This window comes from Rhagoletis zephyria, unplaced genomic scaffold (assembly GCF_001687245.7).
Source record: "Rhagoletis zephyria isolate East Lansing unplaced genomic scaffold, Rhagoletis_zephyria_1.1 Rzeph_scaffold_00024, whole genome shotgun sequence".
Taxonomy (NCBI): Eukaryota; Metazoa; Arthropoda; class Insecta; order Diptera; family Tephritidae; genus Rhagoletis; species Rhagoletis zephyria.
In genome coordinates this window covers 573,206-592,460 of record NW_016157108.1, presented here as the reverse complement: position 1 = coordinate 592,460, position 19,255 = coordinate 573,206, and the positions used below count along the sequence as shown (strand labels likewise).

Below are 19,255 nucleotides of genomic sequence, written 5' to 3'. Positions count from 1 at the left end.
GCGGCCGTAATTTTAGTCCGATTTCAATAATTTTCAACGCTTTGCTTCTATGTGGCAAGCACAATAACCACACCCAGTTTGGTACCAATTGGTGGAAGGGTTACCGAGATACATATAAGTGATCATAAGTGAGCGGTGCCACGCCCATTTTCCAAAATTTTATCACACACGTATTTCTTGGTAAAAAATTGTTGCAAGCATCAATTTTGAATAAATTATCTTTAATATTTACTCGAAGATTTCGTGTTTCTCTAAATTACCGTTATATGGGATAAGGGCGTGGTTATTGTACGATTTTAAAAATTCGCGGCCATTACGTATGTTATACCAAGGCCAACAACTGTGCCAAGCTTGGAAGAAATTGGTCCAGCGGTTACCAAGATATACACATGTAACCATAAGTGGGCGTGGCTACGCTCATTTTCCAAAAATTTATAATATTCTTATTTTTCGTTTGAAACTTATTGTAATTATAAATTTTGAGTGAATAATCTTAAGTAGATACTAAATTTTGGGGTTTTCGAATTTCTGAAAATTACCATTATATGGGAGATAGGCGTGGTTATTGTCCGATTTGGCCCATTTTCAATACCATCGGTCCTACGCCAGATAGAAGTGCACGTACCAAGTTTCGTTAAGATATCTCAATTTTTACTCGAGTTATCGTGTGCACAGACGGACGGACAGACAGTCACCGCTTAATCGATTTCTCTTTTCATTCTGATCATTTATGTATACATTTGTCTATATCTTTCTCGATTCGTTTTGCCTGTTTCAAACAACCGTTATGTGAACAAAGTTATAATACCCTTGTGCACAAGTGCGCTCTCGTATAAAAATTTAGCTATATATTAGTTATAGGCTAATAATAATTTCGATGTATCAAGTGAGCGTGGCATCACCCACACAAATCGAGTTTTTCATACCGCACATCTTTGGAAGTATTTGAGGTAGGGTCCTGGAACTTGGTATCGAGATATTCGAAATCAATTCCATACTCATTAAGAGAAGTGGGAGCTGTTGTAATGTTAGAAAAGTGGGGGATGTATATTGGATTTCTGGTGACCAATGTTTCTCCCCCATTTTGAAATTGCCACCAACTATACTATACATATTAGGGCCATTCAACATCGAACCGGATCATTGTAGCCGCAAGAAATTCTTCTTCGTTAGGTTATCTAAGACGGTAATGAAGGATATGCTTTCTGTCGACCACAAAAGCAAACATGAACGTGAATTGTTGGTGAAAACGCTGGACCGAATGTTTCAATAAAAAAAAAATAATAATTTTTGGGGGGCGGACGAAGTTTGTCGGGTCTGCTAGTATGTATATAAGGAGTCTTTATCTAAAGGGATAAATTGCTTAAATTTATCAGTTTATCTGCATTCTTTCATGAACGCACCTTTGTAAATATTACATAAAAATCTGTATTATATAATTTATTTCGCTAGTTATGTTTCATTCTTACCTCGTCCATTGTGTTCATTTCCTTTTTATGTGTTCGTAGTTAAAGCGACCCAGCTCTCAACCTGCCAGGATCGACTTTTGCTGAAATTTATACATTTATCCACAAATCAAAATCGTTTGATAAAGTGCTAAACTTTGGTTAAATAGCTTTCCATACAAAGTTTGACAGTTCATTTATCAAAATAATAAATTTATAATTTTATCAAGTTTATCAGCAGTTTATCACTTAAGATGAAGGCCCCTATAGATTATCTCTATTGCTTCTACCTGTTTTAATGTACCTTGACTCCAACCGACATTCCATTTGAATTTGAGTAATTGCAGTTTCAGGTCCGTTTATATTACCTTGAACGACAAATTTAATTTCTTGGAAAAAAATACACCCGAATATTTGTCATAAATTCATGCAGCTCGACCACCAAATACTAGATTACTACATACATTTACAATACCAAAACAAAAATATATTTATCATTTTATGTATAGTACACGTGCTTAGAATATATTTTTTTATTCACATTTTCATTAAAAGAAATCTGGAATGATCAATTAACTTGCTCGAAACTATCAGATCTATCGAAAACTGTTTTATATACCGTCGTCTGGGTAAAAGATTGTCGTATCTTGATTTCGGCAGGTTGTGGGAAATCGCGGTTGAAGTTTGGAATTCAATTTCTCAAAAACGCGAAGATAGATATTCTCCAAAGTCTCTGAAAATGTAACTAGTTCACAAAATTATTAAATTAATTATTATTTTTAATATTTAATATTAATTAGCTTTGAGTTTATGAAGGATTTTCTTTATTAAAATTTTGTCGTAAGCGTCATTTGTCCACAATTTGGCAGCCACTTTGTATGAAATACGACAAAATGTGATCAAAATTTCTTCTAAATTAACGACACATTTTACTCAATATCTCAGAAACTAAAGGAGATATCCGAAAATGGCTGCACCACTAACTAAATTTTTACTAAATTATAGAAAAAATTGTAGTCAATATCTCGGAAACTAAAGGATGAAAACTGATAACACCAATCGAAAGACCTTATTTCAAAATATATAACTGCATTTAGAACTAAAAATCGTCAAAATTGCGCTTACGAAAATCTTTTACCCAGGCGACATACGGTGTATGAAGAATTTTCTTAGCTTTCATTTGCCGTATTTCATAATAAAATGTTAAACTCGTTCGAAAGATAAAGGTATTTAAGGACCAGTTTTTCAGTGTTAGGTTAAACTTAGATTAAGTAAACTGAGTTTAAATTGAATAGCTGGCTGGCACTTGATTGGCCGATCTTAGTTTCAACCAGCCAGATCGGGAGTTTAAACTGAGTTTAAACCATGGCCGTGCATTGAAAAACTGGCCCAAAATGGAACCACTTTTTGTTTTAAGTTGAATAACGGTAAATTGAAAATATCTCCAGAACTTATCCATAGAATAAAAAACTAACTAGATTTTTGGAATCAGCGAGCAATTCTATATAGGAATTTGAAAGTAGCATACATTGCACATTTCTTCTATCAACCAGTGTTATCGCCACGAATTTCTAAAACACTATGCTATGGTATTTAAGTACTTTTTTGCTGATTAACTACATTACATGATTCATCACGTTGACGTATGCGTTCCAACAGTTCAGCTTTCCAACGTTCTTCCGGCACTCCTGCAGCCCAATCGGGCACCACCGCGTTCGGTAGAGTAATATTCGCCATGACATTCAATATCTACAAAAATATACTTGCATATGTATTTTCTAAAATTTGGTAAGTGCATAAGTGGCTGCTTCTTTAAGAGCTTACCTGTGTCGTTTTTGAGTTGTCTAATTCCAATTGCAACTCCTTCGGTCGTGGTTCACTCCACACTTGTCTTTCGATTTCTGCATCGGCACTCTCCACCGGCGGCAAATTTCCAGCTTCACCATTTCCACAAGCACTATCACTGTCAGCATATTGTATTGTATCTTCAGAGTTGTCCTCTATTGATTCATTATCATCCATCGCTGTGTCGTTGACATCTTCGACCATGGCCAATGGCTGGTAACCATCATATGCGTCTGTGGAGTTAATTTCATTATCGCTATCATCGCTAGGCACTGGTGGATGGTGTACGTTTAGTTGGGTCCCGTGTACATCATCCTCTCCGGGATCACCAGGTAATTCAGGAGCACCCATTTTAGGTTTATTTTTTGTTTTGTTTCGTAGCCCGGGTTTTGCTCTTTGTAAATAAATAAATTGCTGTTTAAGGAACAGCTGTTTTTTACACTTTCGACTTTCGTATACTCTGGCCACACATGCCGGACACGTCTGCGAGCATGGTCATGCTTATGGGGAATTTACATGAGGCGACTTTTAAGGCAACGGGANAATTTTTTCCGTCCATTTTGACCTACCTTCGCTAAAGTGCACTTTTACCTGAGGGGGTTTAGAGTGGCTTTTTGTGATTGTAAATCTGAAAACTCCACCCTCCGGAGGCTTATAGTTTTTATGAAAATTGAATTTTAAGTTGCAAAAAATGTCAACTTCAACCTCACTTTTTGCTTTGTAAACCAATTGAACTAAAATGTCGGTGCTGCCACACAACAAAAAATGCCCCAAAAAAAAAACACTGAAAACGAGAAACAATAAAAACGGGCATTGTAATTAATTTTTTTTTTTAAATAAATATGGATGTATTGATAAAAAAAAAGTGATTCAGTCTAAAATCGAGAGATTTTGTAATAAAAGTGTTAACTCAGTTATTTATCGAAGTATTTATTTCTACGGAAAAATTGCCGCAGGCGAAAATTTTTAATAAAAAATCGCGCGATTTATTATAAAAAATTCTCATTATTTATCGAAGTATTGATTTTTATGGAAAAAGCGCCGCGGGCGAATATTTTAAATAAAAAATCGCGCGATTTTTTATTCAATATTTTCATTATTTATCTAATTATCGATGTACATTTTCTACATTTGTGTACTTTGAACTACAATAACACCAGTAAATATTATTTCCCCCGAAAAAAATTATACCGGTATGATCAGGAGTAAGACCCCTATCGATCCTAATATTATTATTTTTAATAAGAGCAATGTACGTATTGTACACTTATACCCCCTAATTATTCGCACTTATTTGTGGAGTATTTTTTTTAACGTATGGTAGCATACATTTTGTGTGACTGTCAGTCATTGTTATTTCTGCTGGTCTGTGAAATGAGCAAACGTTTGTGAAGACATTCATAAACGCGTTTTACTTAATTAATTAATTAATAATTGTATATTAAAGTATTACAAACGCACGAGAACCTTTTAAGGATAATATATTTGTGTAAAAAAAATGATAGGTGTGGGGTTATAATAAAATGTAGTGGTAGCAGGGGGGATATTTTAACAACAAATAACTTAAGTACTATTAGCAACAACATTGTTAAAGTGATAAATATAGTTAAAGGATACCTCCATTAGTATCCCTACCGGGTTTCATAAAAAAATTCAGTATACTTTGCACGGAATAGCAATTGGTTCCGTAATGCAAATCTTAGCCAAGGCAACTTTTAGCTGAAAGCAACAATCGCCTCGTGTAAACGGTCTTGCAACTAATCGCATTTAATGAAGTTGGCTAGCTTCCTATGTACTTTCGTTCAACTTTCGATTCAACTAATCGCCTGTGAAAGTTGAATCATTTAAATTCCCTATTAACGGTCCATGTTCGCTGTTTATGGTGCGGTTCACGTGCATGATTCAATAAGGTTATTGAATCATGGTTCACGAGCATGTTCGCGAAACATTATGAAATTTTGTTCAGCATGTTGGCGAGCAACTTGCATGTGAGCAGTTGGTGCCAGTGTTGGCACTAATCGATTGATTTTTTAATCAATTAGTTAATTTGATTAAATTCAATCGAATTACAGTTCATGATTTAATTTAATCTGATTAAACAGTTAATCCTAACCGTGATTAAAAAAATTAATTTTTAATCATTAACCCTTAATTTGATTAAGTAGGTTTGGTGATTAATTAACTTATGCTGAAATTGTCATCCTTCTAAGCAATTTACCGCCCTATTCCCACAACACTGACAAAATTTATCGTATGACTATTGTCACAATTATTGCGCCTAAAACAAAATATGTATGTATAAACATTGGGGTTGTTTCGCCGTTGTCGCGTACTCAGTAGGTCTTAATAACAACACTGACAAATGTCACCATACGAGAGTTTAAAATAAATTTGCGGCATAGTATTAGGCGCAGTAGTAAACGCAATAGTCAGCCGCTGAGTTTTGTCAGTGTTGTGGGAATAGGGCCGTTAGTGTGTATTTTCATTAAGATCTATTCCAACAGAAGTTATGCAAACTAGGTTTTAATATCTCTCTGCACATGTGCGATGGGTTGTAAAACTTCCCAGTTTATGTTATACAAATTATAAAATAATTTGTTTATATAAGTAGTGTATGTTTTTTATAAGCGTCAAACACAAAAGAATAACCGTAAATGGTGTTTGATTTAAAATGCGGACAAACTAGTTTTTTTTTTTTTAAATCGGATTAACGATTGGTTGGTGCACTGTTTTGACATTCCTGCTGTAAACATTTTACAATTCATAAATCAGTTTTAAACTCTTTGCTTTACACACAAGCACTTACAAAGTCCAGTACATCATTCATATTTTGATTTATACTCCTTTTTCTTTGATTTACTCTTAAAGCGCAGTTACCCATGGACGTAAAAACGGAGAACGTGTCAGCTGACACGATCTATCTTATGGGATCTGCGTGTTAACCAAAACTCACCACCGCATGACCGTGACGTAGACGTTACTTCTCTCTCTTTCTATCAACAGCACACTTGACATCTTTCTACGTCAGAGGCGTAACTATAGGGTGGCATTGCTGGCAAAATGCCACGGGTGCCCGATACGAGAGGGCCCCGGCCCAAGAGACCGCGAGATCAGAAATAACCTAACATTTTCAACAACACTAAGTTCTTAAAAGTTATAATTTTTTAAGTACTTAAAATCAATTAAAGTGAGACACAACTAAAGACCATTTCTGAAACGTTGTGTAAAAACCGAAAGTTTTTTATTTATTCTGATAATCAACCTCAAAAGCTACATTTTATAAACAGACACTTGTTTCCTATCTTATTTTGTTTTAAAGATAAATCTGTGGTCATAAGAAATAATCGCCTAAGTCGAAAAACCTGAATTCGAGAAAAAACGCTTTAAAGATTTATATATAGCGTCACACATACGGAAAATTTGGCGAATCCTATAAAGTTAGAAATTAAACTAAAGTGTTTTAATAATGATCAAGGTTCAAAGAAAGTATAAAAAATATTAAATTTGGGAAAATACACGTTGATGACAAATCTATAAACTGAAATCTGTGGCCTTTATTACCTACTCTACTAGACTACATATATTCTGCAATTTGATCGCATGCGAGGTACAAGAGAAATGAACACGCACCGCACACATTGGATGTCAGTCGTCACTTGTTTCTAGATGCTTTCAGATGTACATATCTGTGGTCATAAGCAATAACCGCCTAAGTCAACTTAAGAAATCGTTCCCGTAACCGGAACGACCCAGATTTATATCTGGCCAAGGACTGTCACTCCAGCAACACTCCCCAAAAACCCGTTAGGGAACTTGTATGCTGCTACAACAACAACAACTTAAGAAAGGATCGTTTTCCGCAACTACTATTCCATGTGTATGTGAAACTCTCATCTCGTTACCCAGGCTATTTAAAAAGTTATAGATTAAAATATTTTGGTTTCCCATAAGGTTAACATAAAAATCCAAATCTTTAAAGGGTTTTTTTCTCGAATTCAGGTTTTTCGACTTAGGCGATTATTGCTTATGACCACAGATATATTAACAAATGATATCAGGAGTTGACGGGTGAGTCAGAGAAATATTTTTCTTCACTCGTTCCTCGTACCCAAAGATTTAACCTTATATGTACATATACTTTACTTTATGTCGTGAAGTATGTACTGCAATAATGTTATTTGCTCCAATTACTGTACATACAGCTAGTACTGAACGATAATTTTCGAAAAAAAAAATACCTATTTGAGAAACTCTATGGAACAAGACAGGCTACGTAGCTTGGCTATTCTGCCTATTGAAAATTCTGTGGCTCTATCTTTAAATTTTGATGATGTTATAGATTCTTTTGCGGAACACAAAGCTCGGAGAAAAGAATTCTATTAATAAATATATTAACAAAATTAAATTGGAAATTCATTATAAACATGTATAAACCCATGCTGTAGAAAATAAGATTTATTGGATATTTAAATAAAATGCCCACATTATTGTTAATATTGTTGGGTAACTACTTAACCCTCTCAGTACAAAAAATCACCCGCTGAAGCTAAAAATCTGAAAATTTGTTTACCGGCTAATTTCCGGCCATGGATTTCAAAAATACAATCAAAAATTTATATAATAAAAGTCCTAGCTTTACCGTTATTCGGCATCCATTATATTGGTCAGTGGTACTCTAGATTTGTAAACAGGGATGTGATATCAATAATTTTTATTTTTTTCTTTTACGAAATATATTCCAAAACTGTGAATAACATTTAAAATTTTTTTCGGATCTAAATTCCACAGAAAAATTGTTAATTTCTTTATGTATATTACACTACTCAATATCGATTTTTGTGACACTTTTCACTTTTGTGAAAAAACACGGCCAACTGCATCCCGAAAATACAATAAAAGAAATGATATACTTTTCTCAAAACAACTGTTATTTTCAAAACAAAAGGTCTTATTAAAGAAAAAAATAGCTTTAAGTATAAAAAAAAAATTGTTCAATGTATTGGACTATCGTACTGAAAGGGTTAAGTCGTTTATCAACCCTAGACTACTAATGTTCGTTGATTCGACGACTAGGTACTTCTTTTATTTTAATAATTTTTCTTTACTGAGTGGTATGACTGCGGTCGGAGGCCGCTGTGGGATAGTGGTAAGCAGTGCGCGTTTCCACTCAGCAGGGCCTGGGTTCAAGTCCTGGTTCAAGCAACATCGCAAAAAAATTTAGGGAAAAGGTTTTTTCTTTACAGCGGTCGCTCCTCGGCAGGCAATGTCAAACCTCCGAGTATATTTCTGCCACGAAAAATAGCTTCGCATAAAAATACAATCGCTGTTCGAAGTCGGCGTAAAACTGTAGGTCCTCAGGCGCACGCCACAAATCGGAGGAGAAGCTCGGCCAAACAATAACATTACTTATTTAAAAAAAAAATGTATATCTTTTGATACATTGCTGGTCTTTCTGTTTGTTTTATTAATATGTATGTATTCATAAACCAAAACAAACGTTTATAAAGTTAGTTAACAAATAAAGAATGAAAAATGAAGATATAATATATACATACATACTGTGGTCGAAAAGATTTAAGTCGACCCAAATCTTGACCAGTTTTCACAACTATTATTTTTTGTTTGTTATTTAATTTGAGTTCATTAACAAACCCCATTAATCAGATTTTCTAGAAGGATTCTTGAAAGTTTTGTAGCCCACTCAATTCTAGTATAATAAAAAGAAAGTTTCAGTGCTAAAAATTTTACGTTTTAGAACGATTTTAACGAAGATGTTGCTGGTTTCTTCCATATAAAAATAAAATGTTTATTCGTTATATGAAAGCAAATGTGACAAAGAAAATTATAGAAAATCAACGCAAATTTGCATGATTTGCAGGATTGCATAATCAGTACTTTTAGTTGCAGTTGCATTTCTTATGTAACTTATTTAGTCATTATGAAATTATACCATGTTCTGACCGACATCGAAAACACGTTTTCGTTGCTGAAACTGGTTTTCGACCTAAAACTTGTGCTTTCGTCCATGTAAAATCTGTCAAACGAAAACCTGTTTCCGCTGAAAACTACTTGAAAACTCACGTTCCACTCATTCTTATCGGTATCTTCACTAGTTTTTTTTCGATTATTTATCGAAGCTGAAGTCATATTTTATCATCTTTAATACGCTATTTCGGATTTATTGTTACATCCCTATTCCGCCACACTGCCAAACTCACCGCGATGACAATTGATATAATAATGACAACTGCAGCCTTTTGGTATTCGCAGCAAAATTCAAAAGCTCGAATCATGCCAATTGTCATTTTTATTGTCATGACCTTTTGGGCAGGTGACAAGGGAAAAACATATGTTTGTGTTGATAAAAAAAGTGCGACGATTTAATAAATTTGTGAAAAAAATATAAAAATCAACTAATTTCAATGGCAGAACAAATTTTAGTTATTTGCGCAGCCGTGCTTGTGGAAGACGAGCAGCTCCGGATGCTCCCTACAAAACTGCACATAAAATTGCAGCTGCTCCTGCGACGTCCGCTCATATTTTGCACGTCTAAAATGTTTATAAATGTTATAAATATACGAATTTATCTATTTCACACAAATACTCACTTTTCTGGTGTTTGACCGCTCATATTTTTTGCAAATAATAGCGTTGACCAGCTGTTTCTACAACAATGAACTTTTCACCATGCATGGTAAGTTGACAAAAGCTTTTCGCTTGTCATTTTTGTTAGGAATAGCAACGTGCAACGACAATGACAAAATCACGACAATGAAGGATGATCAATTGTCATTCTATTGCAAAACCGGAATAGGGCTGTTAATTGGCTGGCCAAGGTCAAATAAGAATGAAAGTAAAAGGTTGTAAATAAAAAGAAAATGATTCAATAATAGGTGCGTTCGTTTAAACCCTCCAGTAAAAACCAACCAACAGCAAAATTCCGGCGAAATGTAACCAGTTCTCTCAAGAGAAAAAATATCCAAAACAGTACGCGAACAGAAAATTTGCAGAAACTTGCAAGTTAGACGAACAGCTGATATAATTTTTGTTTACATTCAAAAGTGTAAAATTTAATACATACGTAAACTCATTACAAAGTAGTATCCTGACATAGTTTATTGATTAAACAAATAACTACTTACTTCTTACAAGTTTAATTAGTCGCATTTTGTCATTTTTAACTTTCAAACCATCAAATTCAATTTTGTGATTTGCGTAAATGCCAACCAGCTGTTTTTGATCAGTTGTTTTCCTGTTGGCAAATTGCTGTTGGCAAAAATTTTTCCAGCAGAAGCCAGCAGCTTCCCCTCAAAATGAAATGTTACTTTGTTCTCTCAATTTCCCCTACTTTGTAAGTTTTCTGCGTACGCGAACGCAAAAACCTGTAAGTTTTGGTTAAACATGAATTAACAGCTACGCGAACGCAACTAATACAAGGTTGAATAACCTGGCAGTTGTCTCGCTCACGCATTCTGCCTTAGCCTGTCGGCTTTTTTTTGATTTATAGAAACTACTACTAAACTACAAGGAGAAATATTGTCTTCGTATAAAAAATTCAACTGGCAACACTGCCGATATTTTCATCGATTGTTACGTGGAAATTGATTTTCTTATTGCGCAAATTCAAGTAATTATGCCAAAATAATTAAAAATAATGGAAATATCTTGAATTCAAAAAAATAACTTACATATTTCTTTGCAGATTATCGCAGTTATTCGAAAAATTTGTATTCACAAAGTAGCGTTTTACAACAAGTGCAGCCGTTGCAAGTAAGTTTTGCGTGCTAGGATCCCTGTCTGTCCGTCCACATATGGCTGCTGCAGTCCACTCGGAACTACTTTGGTTCAGTGCCAGCGTTGCCACTAACAATTTTTTTCCCCTACCACTTTTCTTTACAACCTACCAAATAAATTTCAATTACAAAAAAGCATTCTGAAAGCATACTATTCATTTATTTAAGATTAAATGTTTCGAATACAAAACATTTTAAAACAAACAAGAAATAAATAAATGCAGATACAGTCTTAGGCACAGAGATGAGATCATTTAAAATTTCTTGGTTGTATGAATTATATTCATATGTACATGTTATGTTCCAATAAGTTTAATTTCTTAAAAGTAAATTTAAATCATTTAATTACACCTGCAAATCTTTAGCAGCTGTCCACACATAGTGCGGGTCATTTTTGTTTACAAGTTCCTTGCATAATATTATGCTATTGATACTGTCAATCTTAAGTCTATTTTTTAGTTTAGTTTTTATCAAAGAACGCGTTGAAAATTTGCGTTCTGCAGCCGCAGAGCTATGTGGTGATGAAATTATATTAAAAACAAAATTGGCGAGATAGATGAAGCTATTTTCATTCATTCTATTTTTAATAGATACACTTTTTCCCAAAACATATCAATATCCAGATCGCTGGAAATATTAAGCTCACGAAGCCCCAGCGTAGTTATTATATCAGGATCGCAATCTATGAGATGCGCAAACTTTAACAAAAGTGTAAAGTAAAATTGGTAAATCTTCTTTAGAAACTACTTTAGCTGGCGTTATTATTTGTACAAGTTTTATATCCTAACGCTTGAAATTAGGGTTGCCAGATTTGCGCGAAATCAGTACGTTGAGTTTTCCATGCTAAAAAAATCAGCAAAAAAGCAAAATGATGAATGTAAGTAACAGATAATACTTTAAAACGCCAGAGTTCTTGTTTTTAACAGTATTTTGGTACATAAATAAAATATAGTTCATAAAACAATAAAAGTGTTATTAATTTTAACATGAGTGTACACATCATTGTACACAGAAGCCAATAAATTAATTTATATTTATGACATTTTTGAATAGCAATAATGAGATCATTTCCATCTTCAGTGTTTAAATAGTCAAAGAATTCTATCTCTTCTTCTTATTTATTATTTTACTTAAGATCCTCTCAGTTTCTTCGTTTGAGTGTGGTATTGAAAAAAAAACTAAACTACATATTTTTTCAAACTGTGGAAAAGTACCACTATTTAAGGACTTCGTCTATAATTCCTCATGGCTTAAATAAATTTTTTCAACTACGCAAAAACTTTGAAAGAATAAGAATTCCCTAAAAGGTGTATCTAGCTTTATGTCTTGTATGCAGAGCTCTTTTACAATGTTAGTAAATTGTGAAAAAAGAGTTGTAAGTTATAGGCGAAAGCCATTCGAATATTCAAATTTGTTGTTATTAAACTGACAGTTATTTTCGAGATAACTAGCAACACGTCAGCCTTCTTTTTAAATAATTTAAGCCCCATCATATTATCGGAACTGGTACGTAACGACCCGGCGATATGCCCATAAAATGATTCAACTTTTTGTTGTATTAATTTCGTGGGCATATGAAACATTATCTGAAACATATCAACTATAATTAAATTATTTTCTTCATACTTTTTACAGTACAGTTTAAGGAAGTTCTCCAACGTTATGTAAAAACCTTAAGAAAATCCTAAAGTATTTTGTTTGAATTGAAAATTCAGTACAAATCAGTACGAATTTTGAAAAATCAGGACATTTTTTTTTGTTCGTAGGAGAGGGAAATGCTTTCTGCACTGGCCGGGGGCGCTAGTCTCTATACTACCTTCCCCGTCTCTATACTACCNCATATTTTTTCAAACTGTGGAAAAGTACCACTATTTAAGGACTTCGTCTATAATTCCTCATGGCTTAAATAAATTTTTTCAACTACGCAAAAACTTTGAAAGAATAAGAATTCCCTAAAAGGTGTATCTAGCTTTATGTCTTGTATGCAGAGCTCTTTTACAATGTTAGTAAATTGTGAAAAAAGAGTTGTAAGTTATAGGCGAAAGCCATTCGAATATTCAAATTTGTTGTTATTAAACTGACAGTTATTTTCGAGATAACTAGCAACACGTCAGCCTTCTTTTTAAATAATTTAAGCCCCATCATATTATCGGAACTGGTACGTAACGACCCGGCGATATGCCCATAAAATGATTCAACTTTTTGTTGTATTAATTTCGTGGGCATATGAAACATTATCTGAAACATATCAACTATAATTAAATTATTTTCTTCATACTTTTTACAGTACAGTTTAAGGAAGTTCTCCAACGTTATGTAAAAACCTTAAGAAAATCCTAAAGTATTTTGTTTGAATTGAAAATTCAGTACAAATCAGTACGAATTTTGAAAAATCAGGACATTTTTTTTTGTTCGTAGGAGAGGGAAATGCTTTCTGCACTGGCCGGGGGCGCTAGTCTCTATACTACCTTCCCCGTCTCTATACTACCTTCCCACCGAAGCGTGTTGGGCTACCCACTAAAACCCAAACTCCCACCGCCCGCGCAAGAATCCCGCATCTGGCACCGCAATTCTGCATGTCTTCAGATGCAGGTCTTTTGCAGGGGCGTTTCATTCGGGTGTCCTCAGTAGACAACCGTCCTCTCGTTTGCAGCGGAGTACGAATTTCACGTATCTCGCAACTGCTTCCCACTTTTCTGCGCTGGAAATCATTATCCCAACTATGTTGTCCGGAGTAATGTCTCCGTGTCTTTCTTCCAACATTCTGCGCGAAATCAAGAAGTGTTCGCTGGTGAAGAATGTGTGGTACACGTTATCTTCGACGTTTCCGCAGTAGTGACAGAACGGGGAGTCCACCCTTCCCATTCTATGAAGATATTCTCGGAAGAAACCATGACCGGTGAGGAATTGCGTCAGGTAGAAATCGACCGCTACCACTCAGGACTTCCATCACTCTCCATCCGTCAGAAGAAGGCTTTCTGAGACTAAGGTTATGTCAGGGATAGAGTATCCAAAACCCGGCCTTCGATATGTAGGGGTCGATCCGGTGTTGAGGATGGTCAGGCCAATGCGGGCTGCCATTTCAAGGACCAGTCTTCCCCTGGTGTTTGTTTGGGGCATACCCCATTCCACGCCTCTGGCGTTGAAATCTCCAGCAACAATTATGTGGCCAGTGTTGCCAGGTCTTCGGCATGAGAAAACGTCCCTCTTGGTCTGAAAAAACGTAATTTCCTACCCAAAAACGTCTTTTTCAATTGAATGTACAAAAAATTGTTCTTATTAAGCTTTTATTGTATACAAAGGTACACATCGAGCCCTAACCGCCAAAATAACGTAAGCGACATTGTTTTCAAAAATTTCTTTTTGATGCAGAAATATTCCTTGAGCATTAAGGTGCATTTCTGCATCAAAAAGAAAATTTTGTCGCTTACGTTATTTTGGCGGTTAGGGCTCGATATGTACGTTATGTATATTAAAATGTCATTTCGACAGAGCACATTTAAAATTCATTGTAAACTGGTCGTTAATATAAAAATCATTTTATACATACACTTATGATCAGCTGATTAAGTCATCGATAGTTTGACCGATTTTGGCTGTTTCTCTTTCGTTTATTTAATGTTTATTATTTTTCCATAAACGCCAAGCTCATTAACAAACAAAATATAAATCCACAAAAATTGTGCAAAAATTATAAACAATCTGCAAATTTTCGGCTAGATTTTCAACTTTTTATTCAGAGTTTTTAGAATTTTTGTTGAGTATGCAGTTTGATAGCCCATTAAATTTCAGGGCAATAATGTGCAAGTTTAAAGGCGCTAAATAATCGCGTTGATTTTAAATAATTTTTTTTTTGTAGACATTTGGTTAGGGGCTCGGTTGTCGAAAATGCTAAATTACGGTCTGCTAAGAAGGAGCATAGCAATAGCTCCATTCAATATCAAAAAATTGTTACGAATTGTTGCTGGTACTAGCAAGTTTTTACTGGGAATGCATTCAATAACCAAAATTATTTGCAAGAGGGAGCGAATTCGAGAGCGTAACAACCCGAGAGAGCTGCAAATTCTTGCAAGTAAAAATTTTACTAGCAGGAATTTGCAGGAGTCAAAAAGTAAGGTTATGTTTCAAATTCAAATGTAAACAAACTGTTTAAGAGGATGATTTGATGAAACATAATTAGTGAAATGAAAATATGGATGAAAAATTTAAATATATTGTATATTTTTTTATTTTTATGACGATGGGAACTATTCCCAATTTAAAAGAAAATTGGGCGCCAAAATTTAACCGTCAGAAAGTGTCAAAATGGCTTAAGTTGCAAGTTTTTACTAGTTTTTCGTTCAATAACTTTCTGAAAATTTTCTCTTGCTCTCAATTTTACTCTCTATTTTTCTTTTACGCTCTCGCTGCAAGTACTTACTGGAAAAGTTATTGAATGGACCTAATATTTCAGTCTATTTTGTGTTCATTACATTTTCAATGAAGTCTTAAAAAGTCGCCTACTTTTTTCTGACGTTTTATGCTGCACAGCTTTTTTGATGTTTTTGCGAGCGTGCCTGCTGCAATAGATCGGCTCTTTCTGAATTGGCTTTAAATGTGCAATTGCAAGTGTTTACACAACCAGCTTTTGAACACGGGATCCTTTGTCCAAGAATCCAGAAAAAAATCTTTGGAAGCAGCTGCAGCAAAACATAAAGAATGTAAAGATTTATTAAGAAAATAATTCAAAATCAGTTCTACTTATAAGATTTAGTAACAAATAAAAATTACTGGGAAGTTAAAAAACGTCATTTTTTACACAAAAAACGTCCAAACGTCAACAGGGTACAAAAAACGTCCAAATGACGTTATAAACGTCAACCTGGCAAAGCTGTATGTGGCCGGTAATATCGCGCAATTCGTCTTCAAGGTCTTCGAGCTTTTCCCTGAAGACAAGGACTGTGTGGTTTGGAGACAGGTAGCAGCTCACCAGAGTGATTTGCGCCATTTTCACCCAGACGTAGCAGCGTCCGACCCCGCTGCTCTCTGCGCGATGGTTGGGGCTAGCAATCCATATCGCGGCCGAGCCTGATTAGTCAACATGCCAGGTTTCCTTTGTTCTATAGGGTTCACTGATGATGAAATTTTTTTGAAGAAATGAATAAAATCAGTACAAGAGTTGAAAAATCAGTACTGTACTGATAAAATCAGTACGTCTGGCAACCGTACTTGAAATCAAATCTTAAATTTATTTGCTCCAAAAACTCTATGTAAAACTTTAAAATATTGGTTTTAACTTCAAGGATTCCAGATCAGTTGACATTACTTTTCATAAACATCTCAGCTTTCGTTCCAACAAAAATTTCAGATAGTTTAACATGATTATTTTCATTTTTAAAATCAACATTAATATGTTACTGATCGCATCTCTTTTAATAAAGTTACTCATAATTAAGAGATAATGTGCTTTGATAGTTACATATAAGTATGGCAAACGAGAGCTTTCAGCTTGGAACTCTTTGTTAAGATTGTTAATTATGGGGAAAATATACGATAGAAATAAAAAATGGCATTTGTTTTTGCAACACGTGTACTTCGTAAAAGCCAGAAATAAAATAAAGTTTCAAACTATCCCACTGCTAAACTATTCTTAACACAACGCTTTCTAGTGAAAGCCATCATGTTTGAGATATGCCCAAGATTTTGTGGGGTTTTAACGAACAGTAATCCTGAAATTCCGTCAGTTCATGTATTCCCTTTGGACTGTGGGAAAATATATTATATATGTTACGGCACAGTGTCTCAATGCTTTTGGCCAATTTTTTACAAGCGTAGCTTGAGCAAAGGTGAAGTGAGTGGCATGTGCTTTTTATAAAAAATAAATCGGTTTGTGCACTCAATAATGTTTTAAGCCCGCCCAAGTCTCCAGCCATAACATTGGCTCCATCAGTGGCCAAACCAATTAGTTTTCTTATTTTTACAGGCAGGATTGGAAAATGTTTTAAAGGTACAATTGGTAAATATTTAAATGCAGAATGATGTTTGAAAAATATATTTTTCTAATTAAGTATTTAAAAACTTAATTCAACTATCCGACCAAAATCTTACTTTACCGACCAACCTACCAAATGAAAAAGAAGCGACCAAATTTGGTCGGAAAAGACCAATAGTGGCAACACTGTCCAGTGCAGCCGTTGTATACTTACAAGTAAAAGTGAAAGTACAAATATTAATAAATATTTTTTCTTGTACAGGTCAGGATCATCGTGTGTCCGTCCACGTTCGCTAGTGCAGGGATTTTTACCACTGCAGCCTTTGGTGGGTGTGGTCAAGTGCAGCCTTTGCATACTTCCAGCATAGTACAACTTTTTCCTCACCGCAAGCTCAACATCATCGTACCGCAAGTGCAGGTGCAGCCCACCATGGATATTAGTTGCGTTCGCGTAGCTGTTAATTGTTCACGTATAACCAAAACTTACAAGTTTTTGCGTTCGCGTACGCAAAAAACTTGCAAAGTAGGGGAAATTGAGAGAGCAAAGAGACATTTAATTTTGAGGGGAAGCTGCTGGTTTCTTTTGGAAAAATTTTTGCCAACAGCAATTTGCCAACAGGAAAACAGCTGATCAAAAACAGCTGGTTGGCATTTACGCAAATCACATCATTGAATTTGATGGTTTGGAAGTTAAAAATTACAAACTGCGACTAATTAAACTTGTAAGAAATAAGTAGTTATTTGTTTAATCAATAAACTGTGTCAGTATAACACTTTGTGATGACTTTTCGTACGTTTTAAATTTTACACTTTTGAATGTAAACAAAAATTATATCAGCTGTTCGTCTAACTTGCAAGTTTCTGCAAATTTTCTGTTCGCGTATTATTTTGGATATTTTTCTTTGTGAGAGCACAGATGACATTTCGCCGGAATTTGGCAGTTAGATGTTTTTTACTGGAGATTTTAAACGAACGCACCTAATATGATACGAAAATCTTTTTTTTTTCGTGAGAGCGCTGTCAAAAGGTTAATTTTTCATAACATCTTCCAATAGTGCCACTGCTACGAAATACATGTATGGGTATTTATTAAGAAATTATAGGAGATTTTCTTTTATTAAGTAAAACACTCGAAAATCACTCGAAATAAAATTCTTAAATAGCGAGTAAAAATATTTTTACATATAAACACTGCACTTTCGCTTGTTTTATAACTGCATGTAAAATAAAACCCCTGATTTCAAAGCGGTGCATTTTAAACTTGACTAGTGGTAGCTGTTCATCGCCTCCTGAACTTTCTGTGCTGCCAAGTCGTAAAACGAGTTTAGGAGCATTCTCAGAAGCGAAATGAGAGAGTTTTTTATCATATTATCCATGCAGCCCACTCTTAACGCAGGGCATTTATAATAATAATAATATCCCAACGGTTTTTACCCTCCATTCCCGCCCATCCGCACGAGTGGCGCAGTCCGCATGACGTACGGAACCAATATTTTAAATTTTTTGTGCCAAGTCACGATAGGCAGGAGTTTGTTAAGTGTCGAGATCTAAAACTGTTCAGCTACAGAACTAAGTTCATCATTTATGTCAACAATTCACTTATTGAGAGAGGAGAGTATCGCTTTCTTAATGCTGAAAAGCGGATCTGATATATCAAACGTGCTGGAATGAGAGTTAAAATCCTGGCATAAGCAACGGAGTGGGTCGTGCAATTCAAAATTGGTTTTAGGTTTTACAAGCTTTCAGAAATATGGGACAAAAGTGTCTTGATACGCGTGAGGGAACATTAAAGCTTACATCAGCCAGAAGAGACGGACTTGAAATTGAGCCTGTCAGTAATTTAACCATAAAAATTATACCAAGCATTTCCCTGCGACTGGCAAGTGTAGGAAGGTTAATAAGTTTTAAGCGACTCGTATAAGGTGGAAGACTATATTGAGAATCCCATCGGAAATTTCTTAAAGCAAAAAGTAGGAATTGTTTTTGAATTGATTCTATCTTGTCTGAGTAAATTTGATACCTTGGATTCCAAACCACCGAGCCGTATTCCAGAATCGGCCTAACTAATGTTGTAAACAGGGTTTTAGTGATATAAGGGTCACTAAATTCTTTTGACCATCGTTTCACAAATGCAAGTACACCTTTAGCCTTGTTGACTGTCACATTAATGTGAAGATTAAAATTAAGCTTAGGATCCATTG

General features: G+C 34.8%; 1 protein-coding gene and 1 long non-coding RNA gene across 3 annotated transcripts; one reads left to right on the top strand and one right to left on the bottom strand.

Annotated features, from left to right (window-relative positions):
- Positions 1–2,158: 2,158 nt before the first annotated feature.
- Positions 2,159–3,761, bottom strand: LOC108362897 (uncharacterized). 2 transcript variants are annotated; one of them, XM_017616057.1, is made up of 3 exons: positions 3,270–3,761; positions 3,071–3,194; positions 2,159–2,178 (listed from the first exon to the last, which is right to left on the bottom strand). In XM_017616057.1, coding segments are annotated over exons 1-3 (498 nt in total). In that variant the 5' UTR covers positions 3,642–3,761; the 3' UTR covers positions 2,159–2,176. The 2 variants fall into 2 exon arrangements, with proteins under 2 accessions (XP_017471546.1, XP_017471541.1); XM_017616052.1 differs by lacking the exon at positions 2,159–2,178 and having other exon boundaries at positions 2,497–3,194; positions 3,270–3,760.
- A 7,093-nt stretch (positions 3,762–10,854) lies between these two features.
- LOC108362889 (uncharacterized) lies at positions 10,855–17,686 on the top strand. Its single transcript, XR_001847530.1, has 3 exons — positions 10,855–10,917; positions 10,993–11,060; positions 17,317–17,686. It is a non-coding gene; the product is annotated as an uncharacterized LOC108362889 (long non-coding RNA).
- Positions 17,687–19,255: the final 1,569 nt, after the last annotated feature.

Coding starts and splice junctions, on each gene's coding strand:
- LOC108362897 (XM_017616052.1), bottom strand. CDS start 3,641: ATGGGTGCTCCTGAATTACCTGGTGATCCCGGAGAGGATGATGTACAC. Junction 3,195..3,269: donor ACAACTCAAAAACGACACAG/GTAAGCTCTTAA, acceptor ATATTTTTGTAG/ATATTGAATGTCATGGCGAA.